The sequence below is a fragment of the Natrix helvetica genome, assembly GCF_964273705.1.
Source record: "Natrix helvetica genome assembly, chromosome: 1".
NCBI lineage: Eukaryota > Metazoa > Chordata > Lepidosauria > Squamata > Natricidae > Natrix > Natrix helvetica.
Window position 1 is genome coordinate 15750461 of NC_138548.1, and position 14005 is coordinate 15764465.

Genomic DNA, 14005 nt, shown 5'->3' on the forward strand with positions numbered 1-14005 from the left:
CTGCTCTAGGAATAGAAGAGGATCAGAGAGAAAGAGGCCACTTTGCAGGGAGGGCGGTGGGAATCGGACCCGGAAGTGTTACGTAAGGGCAAGTCCGGGTCGTGAGAAAGCCATGGCGGAAGTAAGAGGGAAGAGGCCATCGATCCAAGAGTCCGGGGGGGCGGGGCGGGGCTGCGGTGGAAGCGATGCGGTACAACGAGCGGGAGCTGCTGTCGCTCTCCCGACAACCGGCCGAAAAGGCGGCGGAGGTTCTCATGCGCGCCCCCAAGAAAGGAAGCGGTAAGGAGAAGGGGCGGTGACGTCACGGCGCGAAAGGGAAGGGGGGATGTGACGACACGAGACCGGGGGGAGGCTAATTGCGTCATCTGAGGGCGCTGGGGGGAAAAGGAAGCGAGATGTCCAAGAGCCTCTGGCATGACTGCCATCCCTGAGGACTAGACTCTTGAGTGGGCTTTTATCAGCCCTCTGGTTACTAGTCCTCAGTTCCAGCTTCTATGCAGTTTATGTCTTCCATAATCTCTTGCTCATTTTCACCATGACTCTGAATCATTTACCGATTTCATGTTTACACTTTGTATATTTATTTTGTATTTGCCTTCTGCCTAGTGCCTCCTGGTCCCCGAAACTAATAAATTTATAGTAAAATACAGGTAGTCCTCAACTTACGGCCGCAACTGAGACCAAAATTTGTGTTGCTAAGTGAGAAATATGTTAATCGGTACAATACGTGACAGTTGGTAACTTGCTGTGCCACTGGGAATTTTGCCCCATTTTACGACTTTTCTCCCCGCATTTGTTAAGTGAATCACTGCAGTTCTTTAAATAGTAGCACGGGTTGTTAAGCGAATCTGCCCCACCCCCTCCGACTTTACTTGTCAGAAGATCGCAAAAGGGGATCACAGGACTCTGGGACACTGCAACCGTCATAAATGGGAGTTTAGCTGTCACGCCTCTGCATGTAAGTGAAAAATGGTCACAAGTCACTTTTTTCAGTGCCGTTGTAACTTTGAACGGTCACTAAATGAACTGTCGTAAGTTGAGGACTACCTATAGTTCAGCTTTAAGGTGCTAGTTTTTGCTACAACCGACTGACAAACAACTTCTAATGGAGTTCGCTTAAAATTACTTTCTTAAACCAAACATACCGGTATTAAAATCTCCTTCCTTAATATGGCTGCATTTATATATATATATTTATATAACTATAGATACAGATGCACAGACCTCCAGTGCAGAGGCTTCCGTATTCGGAAGGCCCATCTGCCAAAGCAGGGTGCTCTGCTCCATACCTTTCCTTGGTATTTCCATTTCCTACTTCCTAGCCCCTTCGCTTGCTCAGTTCTTGAGGGGGAGGGGGTGACTTTGGAGATTCTCCCCATCATAATGCGGCAGTCAACTCTGAGGTTTGTTTTAGGGATACTTTGGCTGTCCTGATTTCAGGAGGTGCTGCACTTGGGAGAATTAACTTCACTGTTGGCTTATTGGATGATGTCAGTATTGCACGTGACAATTGGTAACTTGCTGTGCCACTGTGAATACTAAAGCTATTCTGTTTAAGTGACCAGTTTGGCTATTTTGTTTATTCACATGCATGCATAAATACAGCATTATTGCATCAGGGATTAATAACTGGACTCCTTTTTAGCACCACTCGTATGGTTTACCAATACCATACAATAACCCCTTTCTACCGTAGATCTTATGATAACCCCCCCAGTTATGTTGGATTGTAATTCCTCACCCCCTCCCAGGAGGATAACACATATTTGATTTTAAGCATTTTTAATGCCCTTTTTTGACCCCTCCAGATTTAATTTTCTTAATGCGAGAAAGAGAATTATTAAAGGGCAGGGAAAAACTGTTCTCAGGCATTCTGAATCTACAGGACAGAATGGGCCCATGTATTATTAGTTTCCACCCATTGCTTCTTGTTCTACCCTCCAAGGCATCGTGGTCGCCACGATGTAAAAAAGATGTGGAGACTCTAGAAAGAGTACAGAGAAGAGCAACAAAGATGATTAGGGGACTGGAGACTAAAAGATATGAAGAACGGTTGCAGGAACTGAGTATGTCTAGCTTAATGAAAAGAAGGACTAGGGGAGACATGATAGCAGTCTTCCAATATCTCAGGAGTTGCCACAAAGAAGAGGGAATCAAAATATTCTTCAAAGCACCTGAAGGTAGAACAAGAAGCAATGGGTGGAAACTAATCAAGGAGAGAAGCAACTTAGAACTGAGGAGAAATTTCCTGACAGTTAGAACAATTAATCAGTGGAACAGCTTGCCTCCAGAAGTTGTGAATGCCCCAATGCTGGAAGTCTTTAAATTGATGTTGGATAGACATTTGTCTGGAACGGTATAGGGTTTCCTGCCTAGGCAGGGGGTTGGACTAGAAGACCTCCAAGGTCCCTTCCAACTCTGCTATTGTATTGTATTGTATTATAATATTGAGTGGTACTGATTTCCTTAGGGGGCTAAATATTCTTAGGGCAACTTTTGAGGTAAAAAGCTTTTTATTCTAACCACTCTTTGCCATGAGGTGACCCAGGTAGGGAGACAAAGAGGTATTGTGTCATATACTGAAGCTAACAGTAGTTTAAAGGTTGTGTTGATGTGCTACCTTTGCGTGTAGAAAAGGTTTGAGCATCCTTTGATTATAACTGGCCTCAGGTGCATAGTGTGGACCCGCTGGGGTGTAGCAGATGCTGAGTTATGCTATTCCAAACTCGGGGGCTGCTTACAGGCTTCCTGCTGACAACCCAGCTGTCAAATTGTGGCTGCCCAGAGACACTTGGTTGTGTTGGGCAGCCATAGAAATCGAATAAATGAGTTTAAATAAAATTTTAAAAAACTGTTTGTTGTGTCCTTTTTCACTTTGCAGCCTTGAAGAAACGCCTGGTGAAATTAGTGGTCAATTTTCTCTTTTATTTCCGAACAGACGAGTCTGAGGTAACAATAGTTAGCAACTGTGTTAAAACGTGATATGAATTGCACTTTAATTGCACCTAGGTCTAAGGGGCTAGTACATCTTGCCGTAATTGGGTGATCACTAAAAAAAATTGTTTTTCTGGTATTTGGCCATCAACCAGGATGAAGGAATCTGTGGCCCTTCAGCTATAATTGAATTATTGGCCCTGCTTTCTGAGACGTATAAAAATCAGAACATCCAATATATCTGGAACAATAAGGTTTCCCACTCCTGTAATAAAAGTAAGAGTTGGAATGTGTTTTTAAGTTCAACTTAGACCAATTCTAAGGTTTGTGTGGTGTGGGGGGGAGTGTTGTAGTGTTCTGTGGTCATGTGATTGTGATTTGTGACTTTTTTTGCTGTTTTCTGGCAGAAAATTGCAAGAAAGGACCCAGGTTGTTGGGGGCAATATGCTGACTCTGTAAACTGCTTAGAGAGGGCTGTAAAAGCACTATGAAGCAGCATATACGGTATTTTTCGGACTATAAGACACACCGGTGTATAAGACGCACCAAGATTTTGAAGAGTAAGTAAGAAAAAAAAGTTTTTGTCCTCCCTGGCCCCCAGCAGCACACTGCAGGCTTCAGCAGGGCTGGGGGAAGGCAAAAATGCCCCCGTTTTTCACCAAAACGGGGGCATTTTTCCCTTCCCCCAGCCCTGCTGAAGCCTGCAGAGTACTTCCGGGGGGTGGGGAAAGGCAAAAATGCCCCAATTTTTTGTGAAAAATGGCGTGTTTTATGCCCATTTTTCACAAAAATGGAATGTGGGGGTAGGGCTTAGGGAGGCCAAAAATGGCTGTACGGTGTATAAGACGCACCAACATTTCCACGTTCTTTTAGGGGGGGAAAGGTGCGTCTTATACTCCGAAAAATATGGTAAGTCTAAGTGCTATTGCTATTGCTATTAAGGCCCATGAGATATTGTAGATTCATTTAATACGGTATAGTTTGCTTAACCACCATGCGGGTTCGCTTAATGTCCACTGTGACTTACTTTCCACTTACAGCCATCATAAAAAGAGTTGTAAAATTGAGTCAAGTCACTTGGCGCCTCGACTTACCATAATGACTGATGACCAAAATTTTGGGGTCCATTGTGGTTCTACGTCAAGGACTACCTATAACATTTCCATCTTAATTGAAAAGTGGATCTGATTCTTTCTCTCCCTGCCCCTTTATCTCTCCTCAGCCCATTGGTGCTTTATTGTTGGAACGCTGCAAGATCAGCAAAGAAGAAGCAAAAAATGTCTTTTCCATCAGTAAGTGCTTTAAGAAAGAATTGTTGAGATGTTTGTGTGAGGAGCAAATTTTTCCCCCCTAGAAAATTGGCAGCCTTTTATTTTTAACATTGACAACATAACGTCACTGATTACGTTGAGCCAATTCACCAGTGCATTCAGTCTAGGTTTGCTGCTTCTGACTGGCAGCTGCTTTCCCTAATTATAAAGTTATTTATAAACACCCATTTGCATTATTTTTTTACACCCGTTTGCACTACTCAGGTGATCCTGAGGGCACAGATAAGCCTCCAAGTTGTTTCAGTGACTCTCAGAAAGGATGCTAATGACCAGGGGACTATAAATCCTTCCATCTTCCACCATTCGGTCAGAACTGAAGAAGCTTCTTGGATGAGAAGTGAAACATCTTCAAGGAAAAACAAAAGTCCAGTTGCCTTTTGAAAAGAAGCACCTTTTACAGCCATGACCTGGATGACCGAGAATCTCCATAGACAGTTGTTGTAGCCCAGCAGGATCCAGTTGAGCTGCTGATGGACTCGGATAGCGAGGAACCATATGAGTCTGCCCTGGACGATGTGGAGGACCCTGTGCAGGGTTCAGAGCAGGGACCAGAGAGGCTGGTTGGCCACCAGGGGGCGCCTGAGGCATGGAGCAGTGGGGAGGATCAAAGGCAGTTTGTCCCTGATGCTAGATTGAGAAGGGCTGAGAAACGGAAGCAGCAACTCCATAGGCAGACTCACAGAAGATGATTAAGCACAGGTGGTTGTGGATTGGCCCCTCCCAAGAGAGATTATAAGTGAGGCGTTGGGAGGGGACATTTGCAGGAAACAACCGTTCGATTTAGTAGTTAAGAAAATCTATCTGTGTATTCTAGCCGTGTCTGTTCGTTTGGACTATCTGCGTTGCTTCATTTGAATTATCTGGGTTGATGCAGAGCTACTCTATTGAACGTGTGTGTGTGTGGGGGGCGGTGTCAGAACAGACAGTTGTTATACATTTTCCCCCCAATCTCTTCCTAGCAACGGGACTTGAGGGGGAGGAAGAGTTAAAAGATTTGCTCCTTACACTCCCTTTTTAGGCAGCAGTAGAACAGCTTCTCCTCTTCCGTTACTTGAAGCTGGAGAAATCTCATATTGCTGGCTAAGAGAGGGGTCTTAAGAGCGACTAATCAGGGAATGGGACTTGAGGAGAAGACCAGTGGTGGGTTCCGGGCAGTTCAGCCTGGTATGGGAGTACTGGTGGTAGCTGGAAGCAGCGGCACCATACTGGAACGGTGGCTCGTGTGGCCCACCCGCCCGCATGCGTTCCTTACTGCTTTTTGATGCAAACGGGCCAATTGCACACACAGCATGCGGCACCTGTGTGACCCCTGCCAAGCAGCTGAGTGTTGCTGGGCGGGGGCGGGGGCGTGTGCATGCATGTGCAGTACGCGTGTCTGACGACGCCTGGCCCCGTCACAGCATACTGGTTGCGACGGGATCCGGAACCCACCACTGGAGAAGACAGCTAGTTCAGCGAGATCTCAACAGTCTATGACCAGTTGTGGGCATTCCAGTCTAAAAGCAGATAACTGTTGCTTGAGATTGAGCCTTTCTCCATCTTTTGGTCCCCACGATGTAGAAAAGATGCGGAGACTCTAGAAAGAGTGCAGAGAAGAGCAACAAAGAGGATTAGGGGACTGGAGACTAAAGCATATGAAGAACAGTTATAGGAACTGGGTATGTTTAGCTTAAGAGAAAGAAGGACTAGGGGAGACATGATAGCAGTCTTCCAATATCTCAGGGGTTGCCACAAAGAAGTGGGAGTCAATCTATTCTCCAAGGCACCTGAGGGTAGAACAAGAAGCAATGGGTGGAAACTAATCAAGGAGAGAAGGAACTTAGAACTGAGGAGAAATTTCCTGAGAGTTAGAACAATTAATCAGTGGAACAGAAGTTGCCTCCAGAAGTTGTGAATGCCCCAACACTGGAAGTCTTTAAGAAGATGTTGGATAGCCATTTGTCTGAAACGGTATAGGGTTTCCTGCCTAGGCAGAGGGTTGGACTAGAAGACCTCCAAGGTTCCTTCCAACTCTGCTATTGTATTGTATTTTTACTCTGGAGGAACCCCTCAAGTAATTTTGAAGTCTCGGGGAACCTCTGCATAAAAACAGCAAAAAAAAAAAGGTGGTGGGGGGGAAAGGACACCTAGCACTGATCATATTACCTAGTTGGGTAATGAAACATCTGGGGAAAGAAAACCCAAGCAAACTCAATGAGCACCAAAGACCCTACAGTTCAACCCTGAGCTACAGATCTCCTTGCAACGGAATATACTACATTCCTTCTGGTGGTGAAAAAAGTCACACTTTAATGGAATTCTGTTGATATGATCCAAGATGTTCTTCAAATAGGTAACATTTTGTATAGCTCTTGACAAAGCGAGCTTTAGTTTGATCCTGCTTGGACGGCTGTAATTTCCTGGCAGGATTGAGATAAATTATATCATGAAGCTGGAATGGCCAGTTTTCCCAAGAGTTGAGAACATGATAGCAAGGAAGGTCACAGGAACAGGTGGGGCTGATTTGGGAGTGGTTTGGTGGGAGGACTCTGGGTTTTTAAGAGGGGAACAGAGAGACCCTGGGGAAAAATCAACGATTCTGCTGTCAAGAATTCAAACAGCAATGTGGGAGTCTCTCGTAAAATGTCTCTTCCGATCATGATAGGAAAACATCAGAATCCTTTGCATCTGGGCTTGAAAATCAGCATGGCCCCTAATTAGTTGGCCCATTAGCCTTTGCTTAGGTCAGTATCTGCCTTCTGTGTAAATGGTTTTCTCTACCATGTTATTTGGGGGTGGGGGATCTATGAAGTTTAGAGTGATACTGTGGGGTGTACAGACAAAAACATTAAAAAAACAAAAAAACACAATGCATAACATGTTCAGTAAAATAGGAGCCAAAGTAAAGACACTGATGCAATAAGTAAAAAACTAAAAGCTAATGGGAGTGTTTTCAGGGTCGTAACACACCCCAGGATTGCATAAGTCCTATACATAAGTTGGCATAGCCAGGACTTGACGCTTTTCCAAGAGACCAAGAGAATGAAGGCCAACCCCATGTCTGAAAGGATATTTCATCAAGTAGGGGCGACAACAGAGAAGGGGCTCTTCCTGGACCCCACTGTTGTGGCTTGCCAGCAGTCGGACAGTGAGGAGGTTGGGGAGGAGCATGGGCCAGTCCTGGAGGGTAGGGAATACTCAAGAGGGCTCTGCGTTGGAGGCAGAGGTGGGGCCAAGGCCATTGGGCAGTTCTCAGCTGCCTTTGGAGCTAAACAGCCGTAAGGCAGAGGAACAGCTGGAGCCTGTTCCCAGTGTGCGCATGCGCAGAGCTGCCAGAAGAAAAGAGCAGCTGAGAAATCAGGGTCGACTTGGGAGTAAAGCCACAGGTGGATGGTGAATAGCCCCTCCCATAGGAAATAGAAGTGAAAGGGGAGTGGGCTTTTTCAGGAAACCGTTGGTTAGTTCATTTCAGGAGTGTGAAGATCTGTCCATGAATCTCAGAGACTCTGTGCCCAGTCTTTCCTTGCACAGAACCTCATTTGGGAAATATTTACATGGCAACTTTTAAAGATAGATAAGGTCTGTAGTCATAGATATTCCTTTGAAAGACTGTTTGCCAGGCCTTTGCTGAATGTGAATGAGAGGAATTCACATTCGTTTAATAAAAGGGGTTTTGTCAGGACCAGGAATCTGCTTTGTACTTTTTGGGGAAGCCTAGGTCGGAACACCCGCAAGTTGAAATTCTTTAAGCAACGGAGGCCGTAACGTATTTGCCCTGTTCTGAGAAAGTTGAGTTGAAGCAACAGAAGCAGTCAGGATGACTGACGTTTTGTGGGCTTGTTTTTGTAGGCTTCCATGAAGAGCCAGAGAGGAAATACTACTTTGAATGTGATACAGAAGAGCAGTGCCAGGAATGGATTGACGTCCTTCGCAAGGCCAGGTGAGCTAATCTCGTCACCTGAAGGTTGATAAGTCTTATTTATCTGTCTATCTGTATCTATCTATCTGGAGAGAGTACCAATTAAAGGCAAGCCTGAAGGCAGTGACAATATTGTTATCTGATTTACTTTACTTTTTATTTGGCACCTGCAATAGATTTATTAATAGGAACTACCGTATTTTTCAGAGTATAAGACGCACCTTTTTCCCTCAAAAAAGAGGGTGAAAATCTGGGTGCGTCTTATACACTGAATAAGCATTTTTGGCCTCCCGAATTCCTGCCCCCTTCACCAAAATGGCCATGCATAGCCTCTAGGAGGCTTCCAGAGAGCTCCTGGGGGCTGGGGAGGGCAGAAATGAGCAAAAAAGTGTTGTTTTTTGCTCAATTTTGTTCCCCCCCCCAGCTCCCAGGAGCACTCTACAAGCCTCCTAAAGGCTATTCATGCCCTTTTTTTAAAATGAAAAACAGGCCCGTTTTCGTGAAAAACGGCCCATTTTTTGCTTGTTTTTGGGACCCCCACCCCCGCAGGAGCACTCTACAAGCCTCCTAAAGGCTGTTCATGCCCTTTTTAAAAAAAAACTGGCCCGTTTTTGCAAAAAATGGGCCGTTTTGGGGAGGTCTGCAGAGTGCAGATACCTTTTTTAAAAAATTGCCTCTTCAAAAGCTTGGTGCGTCTTATACTCTGAAATATATGGTAAATAAACTGTGTTGCCTTAAAAACATTTGCTGCCTACATTGGGGCTGCTTTGGAAAAACAAGGGAGAAAATAGGCTCATTTCTGCTGGGTGGCGTTTCTTTCTTAAGTGACCACCGGAGAGCGAAATGGTCGTATCTATATCCCATCCGTTGCATCCAAACAAACTTTGGGCCAGTTCTTTCAGTTCTCTTGTTCTCCTTCTATCTACAGTTACGAATTCATGAGAAGCAGCTTGATCTTTTATCGGAACGAGATCCAGAAGATGACGGGGAAGGTAAGCCAGTGGCCACAACTGATAATTCTTTGCTCAGATTATTTACAGGCCTTGGAGATGTAGACACCAACCAAATTCACACACTTGCCACCAAGTTCCACTATGGATTATTTTAATGTTGGGTCTGTTGTGTGAATATTTGTAAATCACAGTGCAGAATTGGGTGCTGGTGTGTGGAACCCAGCCAATCATGGCTTAGCTAATAAAACTGGCTTATCTCCGTTGCAAGGATAAAGTCATGACTGTGGCTTGAAATAAGTTTGTGAGGCTGTTTGAATTGGCCAGTAGGACAGCTTCATTTCTGAAGGCATTTGAGAACATTTACTAGCTAGAAGACAGCATTTGAAGGCAGACAGGGAAGACAGGAATAGCTTTCTGCTCCTGTTCTCATGTGAGTTATAGATGTTAAGTAAGTAAGCTCCCCGTTAGGAGAGCGAGTGTGCAGAGAAGCATAATGAGAGTGGTATGGAAGAACACGCACAAACCAGCATACAGGGACACCGAATAGTATAAATAATAGTAGTTTACTATGTGGAAATATAGAGGTATTCAGAGTTCAATTTAAAGTCCAAGTCAGACACGGTTCAGTCAGTCAGTTATCAATGTTCTCAGTTAAGGAATGATCCTTCGAACAAAGTCCAGTATCATATAATCAGTTCAGCACACAAAGTTGCTAACAGTAGCAAAAACACAGTAACTCACGATATGTCTAACAAGCAGTATTCACCGATCAGCATCTAACCAACAGAGAGCTAACAGTCATTCTGGCACCCTCTTATGGCTGCTTGAGGTAACAGCAACCAATCACATTTTACAGCATTACTTAAGGAAACAGTACTACCATCCTGGTTTATATATTGCTAACCCAACTGTTAGCTTACATTCCTAACAATGGATACAATTGTATATACCATGTTTCCCCGAAAATAAGACAGGGTCTTATTTTCTTTTGGCCACCGAAATAAGCGCTTGGCCTTATTTTGGGGGAGATCTTATTATTTCTGGGGTGCAGGAGGTGGCGAGCGTGGTCACCTCACGGCTGCTGCTGTGTTGCGCTGCTGTGGCAGACAGCATTTTGTGTCTCCCAGACACAACATGGATACGCAGTCCTTAAATTATTCTAGATGTGAAATGTTTTTAAGTGACAGCGCAACAGTTGCTCGTCAGCTAGATGCTTTTCAATCAAAGTACCACTCAGCTGCAGGAGTAAACGGCGGTAGGTAAGGTGAGGCATGTCGCTGGGCCTGCCGCTTTTTGCGGCGGCCATTGGCATGACAGAAGGGGCGGGGCGGCTAGGGTTGCGGCCGCGGCCGTTAGGTAAGGGCGTGTGGGGTGCATGGGGCATGCTTCCCCATCTCTTCCCCCCCCCTCCGGCCTCGCCTTCTCACCTTGTGCTGTTTGCACGGCAAGCAACCAGGTGGGGACTGGCTGCGCTTGCGTTTAAATATTTTCTGGAAGAGCTTATTTTAGCACATGCACTCAAAAGCCCGATTGGGTTTATTATCCAGGGAGGTCTTATTTTTGTGGAAATAGGATACTTACTCGGGGATAACGTGATTTCAAAAGACTGGGGATCAAATCAAGCTGAAATCTTAGAAGCATCTAATGCTTCAAGTCTTGAGTTACAATTCTCAGATGAGGAACAAGAGCAAAAGGCAACAGTGTCATGCTGTTCACCGCCAAGCCAAGGCATCTGCTAACTTGGAAGGAGATACGGATGACCTCAGTGTAACATAAGGCCAGGCGAATGTAGGTAGCTGGCCGTTTTAACCAGCGTAGAAGAGAACACAAATAACTTGATGGAACAAACGGTCAACCTTCTTCCTTCCTTGGATGCAGGACCCCTTGGAGCAATATGGCATCTCAGAGGAAGCCCGTTTCCAGCTGGGGGCACAGAAGCTTTAATCCACGTGAGGTGAACACAGGAACTCCACGGCTGAAATGTCGACAGAGTTAATTCTCTATTTTTTTTAATGAACTTAAGGGAGGGGAAAGGGAATGTTTCTTAAAAAAAAACACTGTCCAAAATTGCTGTATTTCTTCTGCTGTTTTGTGATCTCGGTTTTGCGACTACCGATAGCCACAGCTACAACGAAGATCATTGATAAGGAGGATCAGTTTTGTGGGTTGGGTTAATTGAATCAGTTCTGCCTCTATTATATACAGGTACAGAGAACAAGCTGTAAAAATAAAGGAAATGGGGGAAGGGAGCTTCACATTTGGAAGAAAGGCCTCGACTTTAATTCTCTTTTCAATCCCCTTTGGCAAGGCAGTGAGGTTTTAGTGGCAGATGGCAGAATGTGTTGTCCATCAGCAGAGATGAATTTAATAGGTACCCCAGCTCTGCAATGTTCTCACTCCCAAATCCTCCCAAACCTATGTCAGATGGTCTTCCTAGGTACCCCAGCTCTGCAGTGTTCACACTCCCAAACCCTCCCAAACCTATGTCAGATGCAGGGGACCATCTCCCTGCATTGGGTTAATTAAGCATTCGAGTCAGATTGGAAGAACAGATCAGATACGGTATCTGTCTCTTCAGGAGTTATTGCAATCCATCATGAAGCTTACCGTGTTTCCCCCAAATAATCCCCGAAATAAGCGCTTGGCCTTATTTTGGGGGAGGTCTTATTATTTTTGAGGTGCAGGAGGCTGCAAGTGTGGTCACTTCATGGCTGCTGCTGTGTGGCAACATTTTCGGGGAGGGCTTATTTTAGCGCATGCACTCAAAAGCCCGATTGGGCTTATTATCTAGGGATGTCTTATTTGGGGGGGGGGGGAACAGGGTACCAAGGCCAGCAATGTCTCCCAGGCACAAAATGGATAGGCAGCCATTCACTTATTCTAGATGCGAAGTGTTTTAAGTGGAACTGTTGCCTGGCAAATGGACATGGCAACCAATGTTAATCAGTGCTCAAAATAGGTAGAGCGAGAATTTACTGATCTGAAACAAACGATTCAACAGACTTTCAGCCTTTGAGGTGGCAAATAGATCATTGGGCATAATTGGCAGCCCTTAACAGTCAGTATCAATTATTTCCTGCAAGAATAAAAAGGGAACGTAGAGCCTCTTTTCAGACTCTTACATGCTTAGTGTTTAGATGACGGGTGACGAGTGTAGTGGTTCCTAGCAGCTGTGAAGATGCACTCCTGAATTGTCTGGTGTTTGTAAAAATTTCCCCTTTTATCCACCACATTCTTGGTGTTACTCGGTCTTTCTGTTGCTTCTTCCAGTATCTTTCCTGTCCAGCTTTGGGAACTGGCAGCTGAATGTATTTTAAAACCTGCTGTGAAATTTCTTCAGGCATTTTGAAAGTTTTCTTAATTTTTATCAAGAAAATGGGGAAGCCGCTTCTCATATAGAATGCCTGTGATTATTTAGAAAAGCATTAGAAATTCACGATGTACTGTACCCTCCAATCTCCCTTCTCTTCCCCTACCATTCCATCTCTGTATAATAAAAGAGCAATTACTTTTCCATGGATGGGTTTAGTTATTTTGCCTTATTTGCCTGCTTTTATTTTCTGCCGCTCATGTTAAAAGTATTTGTTATCAAGTAGGTGTGTTGGGCTTTCAGCAAACTCTTTATTTAGTGACTTATTATCTACTCGTCCTTTACGATAGGTAAATATTTAGGAAAGAAACTTGCTTAGGTCTAGTGCAGTGTTTCTCAAACTTGGCGACTTTAAGTCCTGTGGACTTCAACTCCCAGAATTCTGGGAGTTGAAGTCCACAGGACTTAAAGTCGCCAAGTTTGAGAAACACTGGTCTAGTGAATGGCACCCTAGACATATTGAAAAATTAGATGGGAAATGCTGTAATTGGAAGATATGGTACAATGGTTCTGAGTTAACATCTTCCAGCTCCTTCAGAACTCTGGGATGTAGTCTGTCAGAACCTTACACAGAATAACAGGGTTGGAAAGAGACTTTGTAGGTCATCTAGTCCAACCCCCTGCTCAAGCAGGAGACCCTATACCGGTCAAGCCAGAAACACATGTTCGAGTTTGGCAAAAAAAAACACGTTAAGTCAAAACCGGTTTTGCTTCTTTGTGATGTAGCAGATTGTGTGGTTTATAAAGCATGGTTCATGCTTTCTGTTCCAGTTATTGAACTACCTATTCTCAAGACAAAACACATTTCTCTGACACTTTCTTTGAGAGCTCCCCCCCCCCCCAAAAAAAACCCCACAACCACCACCAAACAACAATATTTGGAACAGGAATTCTTGCAAATCAGGCAAAGAGAACGAAAAAGGTTGTTTGGGTAGAGCCATGTTATTTGTAGATAGGGAAAACTGCTTACCCTAAGAATTGTAATGCCCCCAATGTTTAACCTCAATCCCATCTGCAGTCTTTGACAAATTGTCGTTGAAATGACAAGGAGTCAAAATTTAAGGGTGAGCAAACCCGATGCTTTCCAAATGTTATACACCAGTGATGGCGAACCTATGGCACGCGTGCCACAGGTGGCACGCGGAGCCATTTGTCAGGGCACGCGAGCTGAGTTCACCCTTTTTTAAAGCCATTTTTCACCCTCCCCATGCTCCAGAGGCTTTATAGGAGCCTGGGGAGGGCGAAAACAGCCTCCCCCCCCCCGGACGCCCTCTGGAGGTGTCAGGGAAGCCTCCGGGCAGTCCCTGACGCCTTCGGAGCGCTCAAAACGATCCGAGTTTGCTTGGAGGGTTGTTTTGAGCGCTCCGAAGGCGTCAGGGAAGCCTACGGACGGTCCCTGAAGCCTTCGGAACGCTTAAACCGACGCTCCGAGCAAACCGGAAGTGACTTCGTTTGCTCGGAAGGTCGTTTTGAGTGCTCCGAAGGCGTCAGGGACCGAAGCCTCCGGAGGGCGTCTGGG

At 45.0% G+C, this 14005-nt stretch overlaps 1 protein-coding gene across 1 annotated transcript; it reads left to right on the forward strand.

The window, feature by feature from the left end:
* The first annotated feature begins 114 nt into the window (after positions 1–114).
* PLEKHJ1 (pleckstrin homology domain containing J1) lies at positions 115–12630 on the forward strand. Its single transcript, XM_081960495.1, has 7 exons — positions 115–279; positions 2882–2949; positions 4157–4226; positions 8094–8184; positions 9092–9155; positions 10995–11487; positions 11554–12630. Exons 1-6 carry the CDS (start codon positions 186–188, stop codon positions 11058–11060), a joined length of 453 nt encoding a protein of 150 aa, XP_081816621.1. The 5' UTR covers positions 115–185; the 3' UTR covers positions 11061–11487; positions 11554–12630.
* The last annotated feature ends 1375 nt before the right edge of the window (positions 12631–14005 follow it).